The sequence below is a fragment of the Belonocnema kinseyi genome, chromosome 4, assembly GCF_010883055.1.
Source record: "Belonocnema kinseyi isolate 2016_QV_RU_SX_M_011 chromosome 4, B_treatae_v1, whole genome shotgun sequence".
In the NCBI taxonomy this organism is placed as follows: Eukaryota; Metazoa; Arthropoda; class Insecta; order Hymenoptera; family Cynipidae; genus Belonocnema; species Belonocnema kinseyi.
This window is the reverse complement of record NC_046660.1, coordinates 41511879-41527744: the sequence shown is the minus strand read 5'-3', so window position 1 is coordinate 41527744 and position 15866 is coordinate 41511879. Positions and strand designations below refer to the sequence as shown.

Sequence of the window (15866 nt, the reverse complement as noted above, 5' to 3'; positions counted from 1 at the left end):
TTCAAAATTAATCTATTTAAGTGAAAATGTGTCTATTTTGGTAAAAATGTAATCTTTTTTTGTTAAAAATTCCACTTTTTTGTGTGAGAAAATTGGTTTCTTTTGCTTGAAAGTGCAATTATTTGATTTTAAATAGAACTGTTCCTTTAAAAAGTAATTTTACTATTTATTATGGAAGGGGTAATTGTAAATAAATTTAATATGAATTAAATTTCCGTGCCAGAGATACCTAGTGCGTGAAAAACGAACCTAGCCAACAACAATTTCAACAAAATTCAAGCGATTTTATTGGTCACAAAAAATGCAGCGATTCAGAGAAAAAAATTTGATAGAAGTCAGGGAATTTCTATAACCTTTAAGTATTGTCAAGCAGACTAAATTTGAATATAAATTTAATTTTGAAATGATTGTATTCCGTTTATATAATATTTTATTTCAAGGAAAAATGAAGCTTTGCGGTAAACCTGATAAAATATTTTTGTTAGTAAATCTCGTTAGAAATCTTTTCTGGACGAAACCTCAATATTAATTTTTTTAAACTTGTTTTTTACTCAAAATTTATCTGTTTAACTACAAATTTTATCTTTCTTGGATAAAAATGCAACTATTTGTGAGAGTATACAACTATTTTGTAAAAAATGTATCCTTTTGGTTGAAAAAGTTCGTCTTTTGGATTTAAAATTCAATTTTTTACGTAGAAACTAATTTTTTGTTAAAAAATTAATATTTTGATCTTTATAAGTCAACTAAAATATTTTTTTGGGTGAAAAATCAACTATTTGTCCATATTATTTCTTTTCTTTTGTAATAAAAATTCATCTGTCGTAAGATATATTTAATCTTTTTTGAATAAAAATGTTTGAAATTATTCTTCTTTGCTTGAGTAAAACTACATTGTTTCAAATTCATTTTTTTAATGGAAGGCTAATGTCTGGCTGAAAATGTAACTGTTTAGTGGAAAATCTTATTTTTTTTTAAATTAATGTTTAACTGAAAATACAACTTTTCCATTTTTTTAAGATTGCTCTTTTTTAGTGTTATAAATTCTCTTGTTTTGGTAAAAAATAATTTTCTTGATTTGACTTGAGTGTTCAACAATCTAGATCAGTTGAAAATTTCTCAAGAATCTTAAGAATTTTATTTTGATTCTCTTGAAACCTTTGAAAATTCTTAAAAGATTTTTTGGCAATCTTCCAAAATCTACATTTTGTTAAAAAAAATTGGAAATCTTCTCAAAATTTATTTTATTTAAAATCATATAAATAGCTTTTGAAATAATTCAGTTTTCTTTACAAAAAAATCTAATAGTTGCAAAATTGAAAAAAAAAATGTTTTAAAATCTTCCTGATTCATTTTTGTAACTTTTTAAATCTTAAAATCTTAAAATTAATGTTTACAAAGTAGCAAAGTCCAAGATTAAAAAATCATTTACAACAAAAATTTTCTCTTTTACTAATGTTTCAAAAACATTTTAACAAATACCATAACAAATAACATAAATTTTTTCTATTAAAAAAACTTATTTGGACATTTTAATTTAGAAAATTTAGAAGAATGTGAAAATCTCATTTTAATGTGATAATTATTATTTTCAGTCCTTCAGCGTCTAGTCCTCTTTACGAGCAACCTGCACCAGCACCTACTGGGTAAGTGAAAATTTAAAAAAAATCATTCAGATTTAATCTAACTGAACTATATGAGCAATTATCAAAATCGAAAATTCTATTAGATCGGGTTTAAGGAATTCGATTCAATGTTTAAAAAAATGTGTGTAGAACTAATACCAAAATTTAGGTACAACCCTCGAAATTTTATGCTAAATGTGCTTATACTGTCGGAAGATTCAAACTTCACATTCCTTCCCCTTTCCCCTTTTTAAAAGAATTACGCCTTTTCTCCCTTTTTTCTATCAAATTTTTCCTTTTCTCTTTTCTTTACTTAACTACAAACTGATTTTTTATAATCCAAGGAGAAAGTCCAACTGCTATTTTTAGTTAAAAGTTTATTCTTTTTGGTTGAAGAATCGAACTATTATATTTTTGGTTAAAAATTCATCTCTTTCTCAACTATCTTCTAAATAAATCGTATTTTTGGCTTGACAATTAAATATTTTAATGCAAATGCAATTTTTTTTAGTTCAAGTTTAATATGTTTTGTTTGAAAACTCGACTATTTTGTTGAAAATTCATCGTTTTTGATTGAAATTAACTTTTTTCGATTTCAAACAGTTTAAAAGTTGAAATAATTGAGTAACAAATAACTTGTTGGTTAAAGATTCATCGCTGTGGTTGAAATTTAACAACTATTTGTTTGAAAATTCTTTTTTGTTTTTTTATCAATTTTTTGAACTTTATATTCATCTGTTTGGTTGAAAATAATCTTTTGGATCGAAAATTCCAATGTTCTCTTGAAATATCGTCTTTTTGGCTTGAAAAATTAACTATTTCGTTGAAAATTTATCATTCTTGGTTGAAAATTAGTTTTCTTGTTCAAAATTAAAATCTTTTTTTATTTGCTCGAAATATCAAATATCAATTTTATAAAATATTATTTTTCGAATGGCTGTAAATTCGTATTTTCTGACAGAACTCAAGTGTGTTTGATTTAAAATTAAAATCTTTTTTTGTTGAAAGTACATTTATTTGGTTGAAAATTTTTCTTAATGGTTGAAAATAACCTTTTTTGTTGAAAAGTCAACTATTTGGTTGAAAATTTATTTCTTTTTGTAGAAGATCTTTTTTAGATGAAATTTCATCTATTTTATTGAAACTTCGTCGTATTTGGTTGGATTCAACTGCTTTTTGTTTAAAATTGAAATATTTTTTGGTTGAAATATCAACTATGTAATATAGTTTTGATTGAAAACTCGGGCGCTAGGTTGAAAGTTGAACAAGTTTGTTCAAAATTCATTCTTTGTTTACTGATTCATCTTTTTTGTTGAAAATTTAACTATTTAGATGAAAATATAACTATTTGGTTATCAATTTAACTGTTAGAATGAACATTTGTTTTTTTTATCGGTTGGCAATTAATTTTTAACTATATATTCATCTATTTAGTGAAAAATTCATGTATTTTGTTGAAAAATCATCTTTCCATGTTGAAAAGTATTTTTTGTTCACAGGTCTACTATTTTGTTGAAAATTCGCCTTCTTGGTCTGAAAATTTAACTATTTGGTTGAAAAGTCATCTTTTTTTGGCTAAAAATGATTTTTTTGTTAAAAATTAATCTTTTCGGGTTTCAAAGTCAATGGTTCTCTAAAACATTCGACATTTAAACTCAACAGATCACATTTTTTATCAAAATAATTTCTTTTGTTAGATCATTTTCGTTGTTAAAAATTCAACTACATATTTTTTTAGAAATTTGTCTTTTGATTGAAAACTGAACTGCTTGGTTGAAATTTGAACCACTTTCTTGAAAATGAATTCTTTTGATTCAACATTCTTCTTTTTTAACTTGAATATTTTACTATCCGGTTAAAAATGTATGTTTTTTGTTGAAAAATGATCTTTCTTGGTTGAACATTATCTTTTTTATTAAAGATTCAAATTTTCACATTTCACCTTCGTTAAAAATTAGTATTTTGGTTAAAGATTCATCTGTTTGGTTGAGATTTTTAATATTTGGTTCAATATTTTATTTTTCGTTGAAAATTAATTTATTGACTAAATATTTCATTTTACGCTTGAAAGTTCCTATATTTTGTTGAAAAATTATCTTTCTTGGTTGAAAAGATGTTTTTTTTTTTTGTTGAAAATTCAACTATCTTCTAAAAAAGTAGTCTTTTTTCGCTTAAAAAGTAAATAATTGATTGAAGATGCAACTGTTTTTGGTTGAAATTCTTTTTTGTTTTGTTGAAATTCATCTTTTTGGGTTCAAAAATATTCTATTTTTAAACCACTCAGTTTGAGATTTTTCAATTAATTAAAAGAACAATTACTTAATATTTAGAAATATGTGACTGTTCATTTAAAATCAGTAATTATAAATAAAATATTCTTAACTAAACAAAAAAACTAAACTTTGAACGTAAAAATTTTTTATTGTTCTATTTAAAAAAAGTGTATTTGTAAGCCAAATTGTTAAATTTTTATCAATAAATAACAATCAAACACCCATTATTCTTAGAAAAAATTGAAAATAAAATATAGATTCAGGCAGATTTTGAACAAAAAATGTAGAAACTGTTAAGAATTTTTAAAGACTTCAAAACAATAAAAAAAAATATTTTGTTGGAAAGTTGAAAATTATTTTTTATTTTGAAAAATTAATTTTGAGAATAATTTTTAAAAATGTAGAAAGATTTGCAAAATTATCAAAAATTAATGTGGAAGATTTCAAGGGAATTTTTTTAATTTCGCAGGATTTACAAAAAAATTTGTAGGAAAAATTTTAGAATAAATTTGAATCATTTAAAAATATCTTTAGAAGTTCGGAAAAAATTTTAAAAAGTTAATTTGAAAAAATTTAGAACAACGTGTAGATGTTTCAAGATTTTGAAATATAATTTTGAAGAATTTTAAGGATTTTTAAACTATTCAAAATGACAATAATTTAACTTTTAATTTGATAAGTGTTCAGTTTATTTAAAAAATATAATCGTTCAATTTTTTATGTTTCTAGCTTAAAATTATTGAAAACGATATAATTTAAAAAAATGTTAATTCATTGATTGATTCTTCAATTTATTGAAAATGATAACGTGGATTTATATTTTTGGTACTGAATCTGAATCATCATTCTACAGTTTATAAAAGTTAAAAATTTTTATTTGGCAATTTCACTGCATTTAATTTAAGATTATGAAATTGAAAAGTTTTAATGAATTTCATTTTCTACTTGTAAATTATTGAGAATTTGAATAGGAATTTTTCGAATTAAAAAACATTGACATTTAAATTGTTCAATTTTAAAATTAAGAGTTCATACTTAAGTGCTTTAGTTTACAGCTCTGTTTTTATTATTTAAAATGAAAAAAATGTTTCGCTTTAAACTTCGATTGAAGAAAAAAAATGTTGACCATGAAAAAAGTTTGCGAATCGAGAAAAAAACCTGGGAAACGACTGGAAATTGTTTTCTTTGATTAAAACTACCCTGAAGCTGCACATTGAGTCATCTGAATTTTTTGGACAGATAATAATTACCCAGTTTTGAATTAATTTCGGGCTGTGAAGTCTGAAATTCTAATTTTAATATATTGACAATGATAATTTATTAATTATTAATTACCTTAAATTAATTATTTTACGAAAATTAGTATTTTAAATTAAAGATTGTCTACTGTAGGTCGGTCTCCTCATCTTATCTAAAATTCACCCTGTATACATTGATGTCTTAGTATTTATAAATTGAAAACGTCCAGTTCTGTTAGGGCTTCACCATCAACGCGAGAAGCTATCGCAGGCATGCTGTCCATCAGCGAGCAATGTTATTCCACCACATCTGAAAAACCATCGAAGCCAGTTAAAACAATAAAACCAGCACGTGCTGATGATGAAGACGACGATCTCTTACTTGAGAATATTGATAAAGTACACCAAGATGATGATTTTAGTAAGTTTTTTAAACATTATTTCCGAGGAGTTAATTATTTCTGGAATCTGGTGTAAACTCTCTCTCCAATCTCATGCAATCCCTTAAAATCTCCCGTTACGAAAAACTATTATAAGAAATTCAATATAGGTTCAGGATAATTTTCCTGTAATGAATTTTTTCGCTATTTTTGAAAAATTATTATAGAAAATCAGTATAGAAATTAAGAATGTTAAAATACTGAGAGATTTGATGCAAAAAATCGAGAAAGTACAAGGTTTTCCAAGAGATTTCAACCAATTTCCCTACTGACTTTAATGCTTTTAAAGGGATTTGCACTTATTTAAAATAATTTAAAAAATGTCATCTGTTTTCAAGTGATTTAAAAATATTTTCATGAATTTTAAAGTAATTTCAAAAAATTTCGAAGGAGTTTAGAGAATTTTGAAGAATTCTAAATGTTCCCGGGGATTTTAAGTGATTTCAAAAGATTAAAAAAAATTTTAAGGGTTTTCAAAGAATTTTTTAAGATTACCAACAATTTTAGGATATTTCTCTTGAACTTTGTAAAATTAATTTGAAGAGATTCCTAGCGGTTTCAAAGATGTCAAGGGCTTTTAAAGAATTTCATCAAATTTCATTATTATAGGAGATTTTAAAGATTTCAAAACGTATCAGGAGGTTTTAAGGTATTCCAAAGGATTTCAACCAATTTCGCCACTTGCTTTAAGGCTTTTAAAAATATTTTAAGGGATTTCCAATTATTTTAACTAACTAAAAAAAATGCATCGGTTTTTAAGCGACTTAAAAATATTTTCATGAGTTTTAAAGTAATTTAGAAAATTTGTGAGGCGAGGATTACCAAAGATTTCAGGATATTTCTATTGAACTTTGTAAAATAAATTGTATTCAATTGAAAGAAATTCCGAGCGATTTCAAAGACATCAAGGGATTTTTAGGAATTTCGTCAAATTTCATAAAAATTCCAGGAGATTTTAAATATTTCAAAACGTATCAGGATGTTTTAGAGATTCCAAAGGATTTTAACACATATCGAAGGACTTGAACCGTTTTTAAGACTTTTGAAAGGATTTTTTGGGATTTCTAAATATTTAAAGTAATTTTACGATTTCATCGGTTTTCAAAGGAATTACAAATATATTCATGATTTTCAAGGAATTTCGAAAGATTTCACGGGATTTTAGAGAATTTTTCACAAGATGTCTAGGAGTTTAAAAGAATTTTGTTCGATTTATAAATATTTCAAGCAATTTCTAGTGAACGTTGGAATATAAATGAAATTTAATTGAATTTAAAGGGATTCTTAGTGATTCCATCGATTTCAAGGAATTTTAGGGTATTTCGAGGAATTTCACAAGATTTAAGGATTTTATTAATAATCCAAGGATGGTAAGAGATACACAAAATGGCAAAGGATTCCTAAGAACTTTGTAGAAGTTCCAAAAATTGTAAGGAATTTTTAGAAAACGTTGGGAAATTAGTGAAATTTTATGGAATTTCAAAGGATTCTTAATGATGCCAAAGATTTAAACTAATTTTAAGGTATTTCATAGAATGTCACTAGATTTAAATGATTTTATTAAACCTATAAAGATTTCATGGGATTTTAAAAGAGTTTTTTCGAGTTTATAACGAATTTTTTAAAGAGAATTTTAATGAAATAAATCTAATTAAATTATATTGAAGGATTTTTAACTGATTTATAGTTCTTTAACTAGATTTTTATGATCTCTAAAGATTTCAAGGGATTTTAAGAGATTCTAAAGGGTTTTGGGAGATAATAAAGTTTCAAGTGATTTAAAAGAACGTTAAAAAATAAATTAAAGTTTATTGATTTTTAAGAGATTCTTGCGTTAAGGCATTTCAAAGAATTCTACAAGATTTAAAGGATTTTATTAAATTTACAAGTATTTTAAAGATTTCTAGGGATTTGAACGGTTTTCAAATGAGAAATTTAATAGATTAATCTAATTGAAATTACATTGAAGGTGTTTTAAATGATTTATACTTTTTTAAATGGATTTTTACGATCTTCAAACATTTTAAGGGTTTTTAAGGGATTTTAAACGATTTTAAGGTATATGCATATTTCACTAATTTTGTAGAATTTTCAAAAATTTAAAAGTATTTCTAGAAAACTTTGAAAAATCGAAATTTCAAGGGGCTCAGTTTACTCGAATTAAATCATATTTTATTATTGAATCTTTACCATGTTCCATTATGATAAAAACCTTTTGAAGATTGTTTACTCTGTGAGATTTTTTAAAGAGTTTTTCTGAATTATAATAGAAAAGTTAAAAAGTAAGTTGAAAATTCAACTACTTACGGATAAAAGTTAAACTCTTTTGGTAAAAATTATATTTTTTTGTTTTTAGATTCATTCACTTAATTGAAAATTCATCTCACTTTGAAAATGTAACAACTTTGTTCATAATAATTTTTTTTAAACTAAAAATGTAACTATTTCAGTAGAAAAATTAACTATTTTGCTGAAAATACGTTTTTGTTTGTTTGTTGAGAATTATATTTTTAACGGAGAATTGAACTATTCTATGTTTGATTACAAATTTATATTTTTTTGGATGAAAATTCCACTATTTGGTTGATAATTGATATTTTTTATTCAAAAATTAAACTATTTGTTTGAAAATTGATGTATTTTGTGAAAAATTCGTCTTTTTTGGTTGAAAATGTTGTTTGGTATAAAATTCACCTATTTCAGTTGAAGATTCATAATTTAAATTGAAAATTCATCAGTTTGGTTGAAAATTAATTTCCTTAACTGAATATTTAACTGTCACATCTTTGGTTGAAATTTGCTCTTTTCTAGTTAAGAAGTTAACAATTTGGCTGAAAAATTGTCTTTTAAAATTGAAAATTCAACTATTTCGTTGAAAATTCACGTTTTGTGTTAAGAAATCAATTTTTTGGTAGAAAATGGTCTTTTTCTTCGAAAGGTTGTCAATAAAATTACTTGGTTGAAAGATAAACTCTTGTTAAAAAGTAATTTTTTTGCTTGAAGATTCAACATTTTATTTTAAAATGTTTTTCCTTGGTTGAAAAATGAGCTATTTGATTGAAAAATAATTTTTTATTCTGAAAGGGAATTTTTTTACCGAAAATGGAACTATTTTGTTCATAATTTGTTTCCTTTTTGGTTAAAAATTATTTTTTATAACTTAAAATGTAATTAGGATTCCAATTGATTATTCCATAAATTTAGCTAAAGATTCGTCTCTTTAGTCGTTCATACATTTTTTGACTAGAAAATTAATTTACTCAATTTTTGGTTGTGAAAATATCTTTTTTAGTTTAAAATACTGTTTTTTTTTTGTTGGAGATTAATTCCTTTAGTTGAAAATTAATCTTTTTGGTATAAAATTGTACTATTCTAGTAGAAGATTCATAATTTTAGATGAAAATTGATCAGTTAGGTTGAAAATTAATTTTTTGTTGAATTTTTTCCAAAATTTAACTATTTGGTTGAATATTTTTCTTGGTTAATTGAAAATACAAGTGGTTCGTTAAAGGGTTGTTTACGTTCGGTTGAAAATATGGATCTGATACTTTTAGTAGACCGGGAAAATTAACAAACTTGACCGGGAAAAACCGTGAAAATAACCGGGAATTTAAAAACGTGCCGAATTGCCACTCTGATTATTTATACCAATTCTGATTATCCCATAATTGCTTTCCATATAATGATTTTCTATAATAAATTTCCTATAATCCATGGAACCTTTTGTCATAACATACAATCTTGCTGAATAATTCACCCGTCGATTATTTCTGATTTTTTTTTGTTTTAATTCAAAAAATGTTTTCTCTGTAATATGTTTTGAGCGCATTATTTATATTTTTTAGTTTATCCAGCATTAGACGTGTCGGATGAGGAAGAATTCATTTTTAAATCTAAATGTAAGAGAGAGGAAGATGAAGCATGGAATCCTAAAGCAAGAGTTGGACCTCTTTTGCCGAAAACAAATCGCCCTGCGCGCGAAGGTGCTAAAAAGACATCGGTGGAAAAAGGTTTAGAAGCTGCTGCCGCCAAGAGAGCAAAGCAACCGGTAATATATTAATTATTATAAATTCTGTAGAGTCGTCAATTAAATTCTAAACGATAGACGAATCATCGTGCATGAATTGTCAGGAAGTGAATTAACTCTTTTTACTAATCTGCCGTGCAAAAAAGAAACGCAGTATCTGCATTTTTTTTATCCAGGGCGACCGCAGGTCAGAGAAAACCTGGTAATCAGGGAAAAGTAAGAAATTCTTAAAATAAATGTAAAAATTCATAGAATTTCTGTGATAAGCACTTTACGTAAATCTCAAGAATAATCAGGACTGATTTATGAATCAGGATAATTAATAAATGAAAAAAATTCTAAAAGATGCGAAGCAATTTCGAATAGATTTCAATAATTTGAATGGATTTTAGAGTATTAAAAAAATCCAAGGAATTTTCAAGAGCTTCAACAGTTTAAGGGATTTAAAAGTTTTCGAAATATTTAAAATATTTTAGGATATGAATGATTTTAAGGGATTCTTAAAGCCATCAAGGTGTTTTAATAAATTTTTCAAGATTTCAGGAAATATCATTAGATTTGATATAATTACTCGAATTTTTTCTAATATTTTAATGAATTTCAAAGAATTTATTTTAAATAATTGAAGAATTTCGTAGTATTTGAAAATTTTCACATATTTCAAAGTATTTCAAAGTATTTCCAAAGATTTTGAAGGATTTTTAAGATTTAAGGATATTTATTTAATTCTGATGAATTTTTAATAGCTTCAAAAGTTTCAAGAGATTTCAAAAAATTTTAAAGCATTACAAATATTTTAGGGTATTTTAAATGATTTCAAGGAATTTCAATAATTTGAAAGGATTTCAAAAGATTTTAAAGGGATTTGAGATAACTTTGGGTATTTTTAAAAATTCGGATAATTTTCAAGAGCTTTAAAATGTTTCTAAGGATTTGAAAAGATTTCATGGATTTTTAAATATATTTCAATAATTTGAAGGTATTACAAAGGATCTGAAAGATTTCAAGGTATTTTTAACAGTTAAAATGCATTTTTAAGAGCTTTAAAAAGTTGTAATGGATTTAAAATATTCATATTAATCTTCGAGGTATATTAATACATTTTTTAGGATTTGAAAAAATATTATTAGATTTCATGTAATTTTACGATATTTTATAATGCTATTTTAATACCTTTCAAATCATAATTTATTCATAATAATTGAGGGATTTTGTAATATTTCAAAATTTTCCGAGATTTTAAGGTATTTTCAAAATGTTTAAAGATTAGTACAATACTGGAAAGATTTATTTTAAGAGATTGTAAGGAATCTTCAATTGATTTTATTAATTTAAAGGGACTGCAAAAGATTTCAAGTGATTTGAAATATTATAGGATTTTTTAAATAGGTTTCAATAAATTTAAGTGTTTTTAGAGGATTTGAAATATTATAGAGTATTTTTTTTAATCCAAAGGAATTTTCAAAAGTTTTCAAAAGTTTCAAGAAATGTCAACAAATTTGAAAGGATTTGAAATGTTTTAGGTTTTTCTTTAATTTAAAGAATGTTCCAAGAACTTTAAAAAATGTCAAGGATTTCAAAAGATATTGAAGAATTAAAAATATTTTATCATACTTCAAAAGCTACAAGGAGTTTTAATTGATTTCAATAATTTAAAGGTCTTTCACAGATTCTTAAAGAATTTGCGGTACATGTTTTAAAAGATATTAAAACATTTTTTAAAGATTTATATTATTTTAAATGATTTTAAGGGATTTGAAATATTTTAGGTTGTATTAAAAAAAATTCGAAGGAGTTTTCAAGAGTTTTAACAAGTTTCAAAGAATTTAAAAAGATATGACGGAGTTTGCAAAATTTTAGGTTTTTTTTTAAATCCTAAAGATTTTTTAAGAGCTTTAAAAAATGTCAAGGAATTTGAAAAGATTTGAAAGAATTTTCATTATTTTAGGATACTTCAAAAGGTTCCAAAGAGTTTTTGATTAATTTAATTGATTTAAAAAGATTTTAAAGAATTTTATAGATTTCAGTGTATTTAAAAAAAATTACAAGAAAATTTTAATTAATTTCAAAAGACGCCAAAGGTTTTTTAATATTTTAGGATATTTTAAAAAATTCCAAAAAGTTTTTCAATGGTTTTGGAAGATTTCAAGGAATGTCAAAAGATAAAAAAGGATTTGAAATGTTTTAATTTTTGTTTTAATTTTAAGAATTTTTCAAGAGCTTTAAAAAATGTCAAGGATTTCAAAATATTTGAGATTGTTTTATTTTCGTTTTTCTTTTTTTTTTTAATTCTAAGGATGTTTTAAAAGCTCTAAAAAATTTAAAGGGATTTTAAAAGATTTTAAAGAATTTTAATTATTTCAGGATGCTTCAAAAGATCCCAGAGATTATTATTGATTTTAATAATTTAAAGGGATTTTAAAGAATTTTAAAGATTTCAGTGTGTTTTAAAAAAATTACAAGGAAGTTTTAATTAATTTCAAAAGATTTCAAGGGATTTGTAACATTTTAGGGTATTTTAAAAAATTTCAAGAAGTTTTCAATGGTTCCGAAAGGTTTTAAGAAATGTCAAAAGGACAAAAAAGATTTGAAATGTTTTAGGTTCTTTTTTTAATTTAGTAATTTTTCAAGAGCTTTGAAAAATGTCAAAGATTTTAAAAGATTTAAAAATATTTTATGATATTTCAAAAGCTCCCAAGGAGTTTTAATTGATTACAATAATTTAAAGGGGGTTTAAAGAATTTTAAAGATTTCAACGGTTCATAAAGATTGCAAGGTATGTTTTCAAGATTTTAATCATTTAAAAATATCTCAAGGGATTTGAAATACATTAGATTATTTTGAAAAATCCAAAGGAGTTTTTAAGCGTTTTAAAAAGTTTCAAGGAATTTCAAAATATTTGAAAGTGTTTTATTTTAGTTTTTTTTTCAATTCTATGGATTTTTTAAGAGCTCTAAAAACTTTAATTATTTCAGGATACTTCAAAAAATTCCAAAGAGTTTTTGATTTTATTAATTTAAAGGAATTTTAAAGATTGCAGTGTATTTAAAAAAATTACAAAAAAGTTTCAATTTATTTCAAAAGATTCCAAAGGATTTGCAATATTTTAGGGTTTTTAAAAAAATTCCAAGAAGTTTTCAATAGTTTTAAAAGTTTCAAGGAATGTCGAAAGATTTAAAAGAATTTGAAATGTTTTAGGTTTTTTTTTTAATTTATTAATTTTTCAAGAGCTTTATAAAATATTCAGGATTTCAAAATATTTTTAAGATTTTAAAATATTTTATTTTACTTCAAGTATTTTAATTATTAATAGTCAAATATTTTACTTCAAAAGCTCCCAAAGAATTTTGATTTATTTCAATAATTTAAAGTAATTTTACAAAATTCTAGAGATTTCGCGTTACATATTTCAAAAGATTGCAAAGCGTTTTGTTTTTACAGATTTCAATAAATTCAAAAGATTTCAAGGAATTGAAAATATTTTAGGTTATTTAAAAAAAAGTCGAAAGAGTTTTCAAGATTTTTAAAAAGTTTCAAGAAATAAAATAATATATTACAGGGTTTGCGATATTTTAGGCTTTTTTAATTCTAAAGATTTTTTAAGAGCTTTAAAAACTTAAAGGATTTGAAAGAATATTAAAGAATTTAAATTTTTTCAGGATAGTTCAAAAGATCTCAAAGTGTTTTTAATTGATTAAAAGGATTTTTTAAAGAATTTTAAAGACTGCAGTTTATTTTAAAAAAATACAAGAAAGTTTTAATTAATTTCAAAAGATTCCAAAGGATTTGTAATATTTGAGGGTACTTTAAAAAATTCCAAGAAGTTTTTAATGGTTTTGAATAGTTTCAAGGAATGTCAAAAAATTTTAAAGGATTTGAAATATTTCAGTTTTTTAAAAATTTTTATGAATTTTTCAAAAGTTTAAAAAACTGTCATGGATTTCAAAAGATTTTTATGATACTTCAAAAGCTCCCAAGGAGTTTTACTTGATTTTCTTAATTTGAAGGAGGTTCAAAGAATTTTAAAGCTTTCACGGTACAAGTTAAAGCTTTCACGGTTTCAAGGCATTTGTAATATTTTCGGTTATATAAAAAAAATTCAAAAGAGTTTTCAAGAATTTTAAAAAGTTTCAAGGATTTCCAAAATATTTGAAAGGGTTTGAAATATTTTAGGTTTTTCATTTAAATTCTAAGGATTTTTTAAGAGCTTTAAAAAATTTTTTAAGAATTTTAATTATTTCAGGATACTTCAAAAGATTCCAAAGAATTTGTAATATTTTAGAATATTTTTAAAAATTCCAAGAAATTTTGAAATATTTCAAAGGATTTGAAATATTATAGAGTATTTAAAAAAATGCCAAGAAGATTTCAATAGTTTTGAAAAGTTTCAAGAAATTTTGAAAGATTTCAAAGGATTTGAAATATTAAAGAAGTATTTTTTTAAATTCTAAGGAATTTTCCATTGATTTCAGTAACTTAATGGGATTTCAAAGAATTTAAAAATATTTTAGGGAATTTAAAATGATTTCAAGGAGTTCTATATTAATTTCAGTAATTTAGTGGAGTTCAAAGAATTCGAAATATTTTAGGCAATTGGAAATGTTTCTAAGGAGTTTTCAATTTATTTCAATAATTTAATGAAAGTTCAAAGAATTTGAAATATTGTAGGGTATTTGAGAATATTCCGCGGTATTTGTAAAGTTTCAAGAGATTTCAAAAGGGTTCGAAATATTTTAGATTATTTTTAAAAAATGCCAAAGAATTTTGAATATTTTTCAAGATTCCAAGGCATTTTCAAGAGATTAAACAAATTTTAAGTTATTTTCAAGTATTTTAATGATTTTAAGCAATAGTATGGTACTCATTTACTTATTTCTTCTCATTTCCCTTAAACTCCGTTAAATTTATTTTAAAAAATTTTCATGTTACTTATAAAATATTCTGTATGAAAAATGTTACAAGATTAGAATTTTGGTTTTCAAATAGGAATGGTCAGGAAAAGTGCAAAATTACTTTTTTTGTTATCTGATCTCATTGCTATACTGTTGGCTCATGATCGTTGCAAATGCATGGGAAAATAAAAACATTGAATTTAATAACACAGTAAAAGTAATTTACTGACAGTTTTAAATAATCTCCGATTTTTGATTGTTTTAATGTTTTAATTTTGCTATCACACGGGCAATAATATTTTGAGAAAATTCCAAATTATTCCGATTTTATTTTAGAAGTCAGTAGTCTTGAAAAGAATCGAAAATAATTAAAATCTGGAGAAGAATCGGAAAAATTTTAAACGAAAGGGATTCTAAAATAAAATTCAATTAGAATTAATAAATTACAAATAATTCTATTATGTTTTATACATATTTAAAAGTATTTAAACAATTCAAAGTTAATTTTAAACTTGAGAAAAATTGCATTTTTTAAGTTGTAGATTGTTGAAGATTTTGAAAAAAGAAACTAAATTAAAATTATGAAAGTTTTCAAGCATGAGAAAATTTTCTTTGCATTCCCAGAAAGATGTTTACTGGTTTTTTTATTTTGAAAAATTAACTTTAGGATAATGTTCTAAATGATTTCAAAGTATTTCCACAAAATTTTCGAATAAGAATCTGAAAGTCTTTAAGTCACATTTTGTTGCCTTTAAATTTTTTAAGGAAAATTCGAAAAATTAAAAAAAAATTTAGAACGTTAAGATATCTTAAGAAGAATGTACATGTTTTCAAATTTTGTAAAAAAGAAGCTTTTAATGAATTCGGACAGGTTTTGAGAGAATTAAACAATACTCTCTAGATTGTTAGGGAAATTTAAACGTATTCTTGGGAATATAATTTTTTTTTATTTTGCAGATTTAAAAAAAAAATGAAGTTAAGGAATTTTCAAGCTAGAAAATAAACATTTTTAAAAATGATTCATAAAATGGAGGAAAATATTTTACTGTTAATTATGAGTAGTTTTGGAAAAGAACTCTAGGTGAACTTTTCAAAAAAATATTTCACAATTTGCATTGTTTATTTAACAATAGTTTTTAGGGTTTAATGTTTTTCTATCTTACTTTAGGTAAAAGTTGCAACTATTATTTAATATTCAATCCCAATGCCGTAGGGCTTAGTTTATTCCTTAAAAGATTCTCTGCAAAACTCATTGCGGTACGTTTTTATTAGAAAACTTTTATTTAGGGATTATAAAATCGTTATTAATTAATTATAATTATCATTGACATATTTTTCTCAATTTTTAAAAACCTGAAGTGAATTTAAATT

At 23.7% G+C, this 15866-nt stretch overlaps 1 protein-coding gene across 3 annotated transcripts in view; it reads left to right on the top strand.

Annotated features, from left to right (window-relative positions):
• The window catches only part of LOC117170678 (lysine-specific demethylase 7A-like), a 55102-nt gene that overhangs the window by 25376 nt on the left and 13860 nt on the right, over positions 1 to 15866 (top strand). For 2 of the 3 annotated variants that reach the window (XM_033357618.1, XM_033357616.1), the window contains exons 8-10: positions 1596 to 1646; positions 5367 to 5557; positions 9422 to 9624. In XM_033357618.1, the coding sequence (XP_033213509.1) occupies positions 1596 to 1646; positions 5367 to 5557; positions 9422 to 9624 (445 nt within the window). The remainder of the gene's footprint in view (positions 1 to 1595; positions 1647 to 5366; positions 5558 to 9421; positions 9625 to 15866) is intronic. The other variant, XM_033357617.1, reaches the window with a different exon arrangement.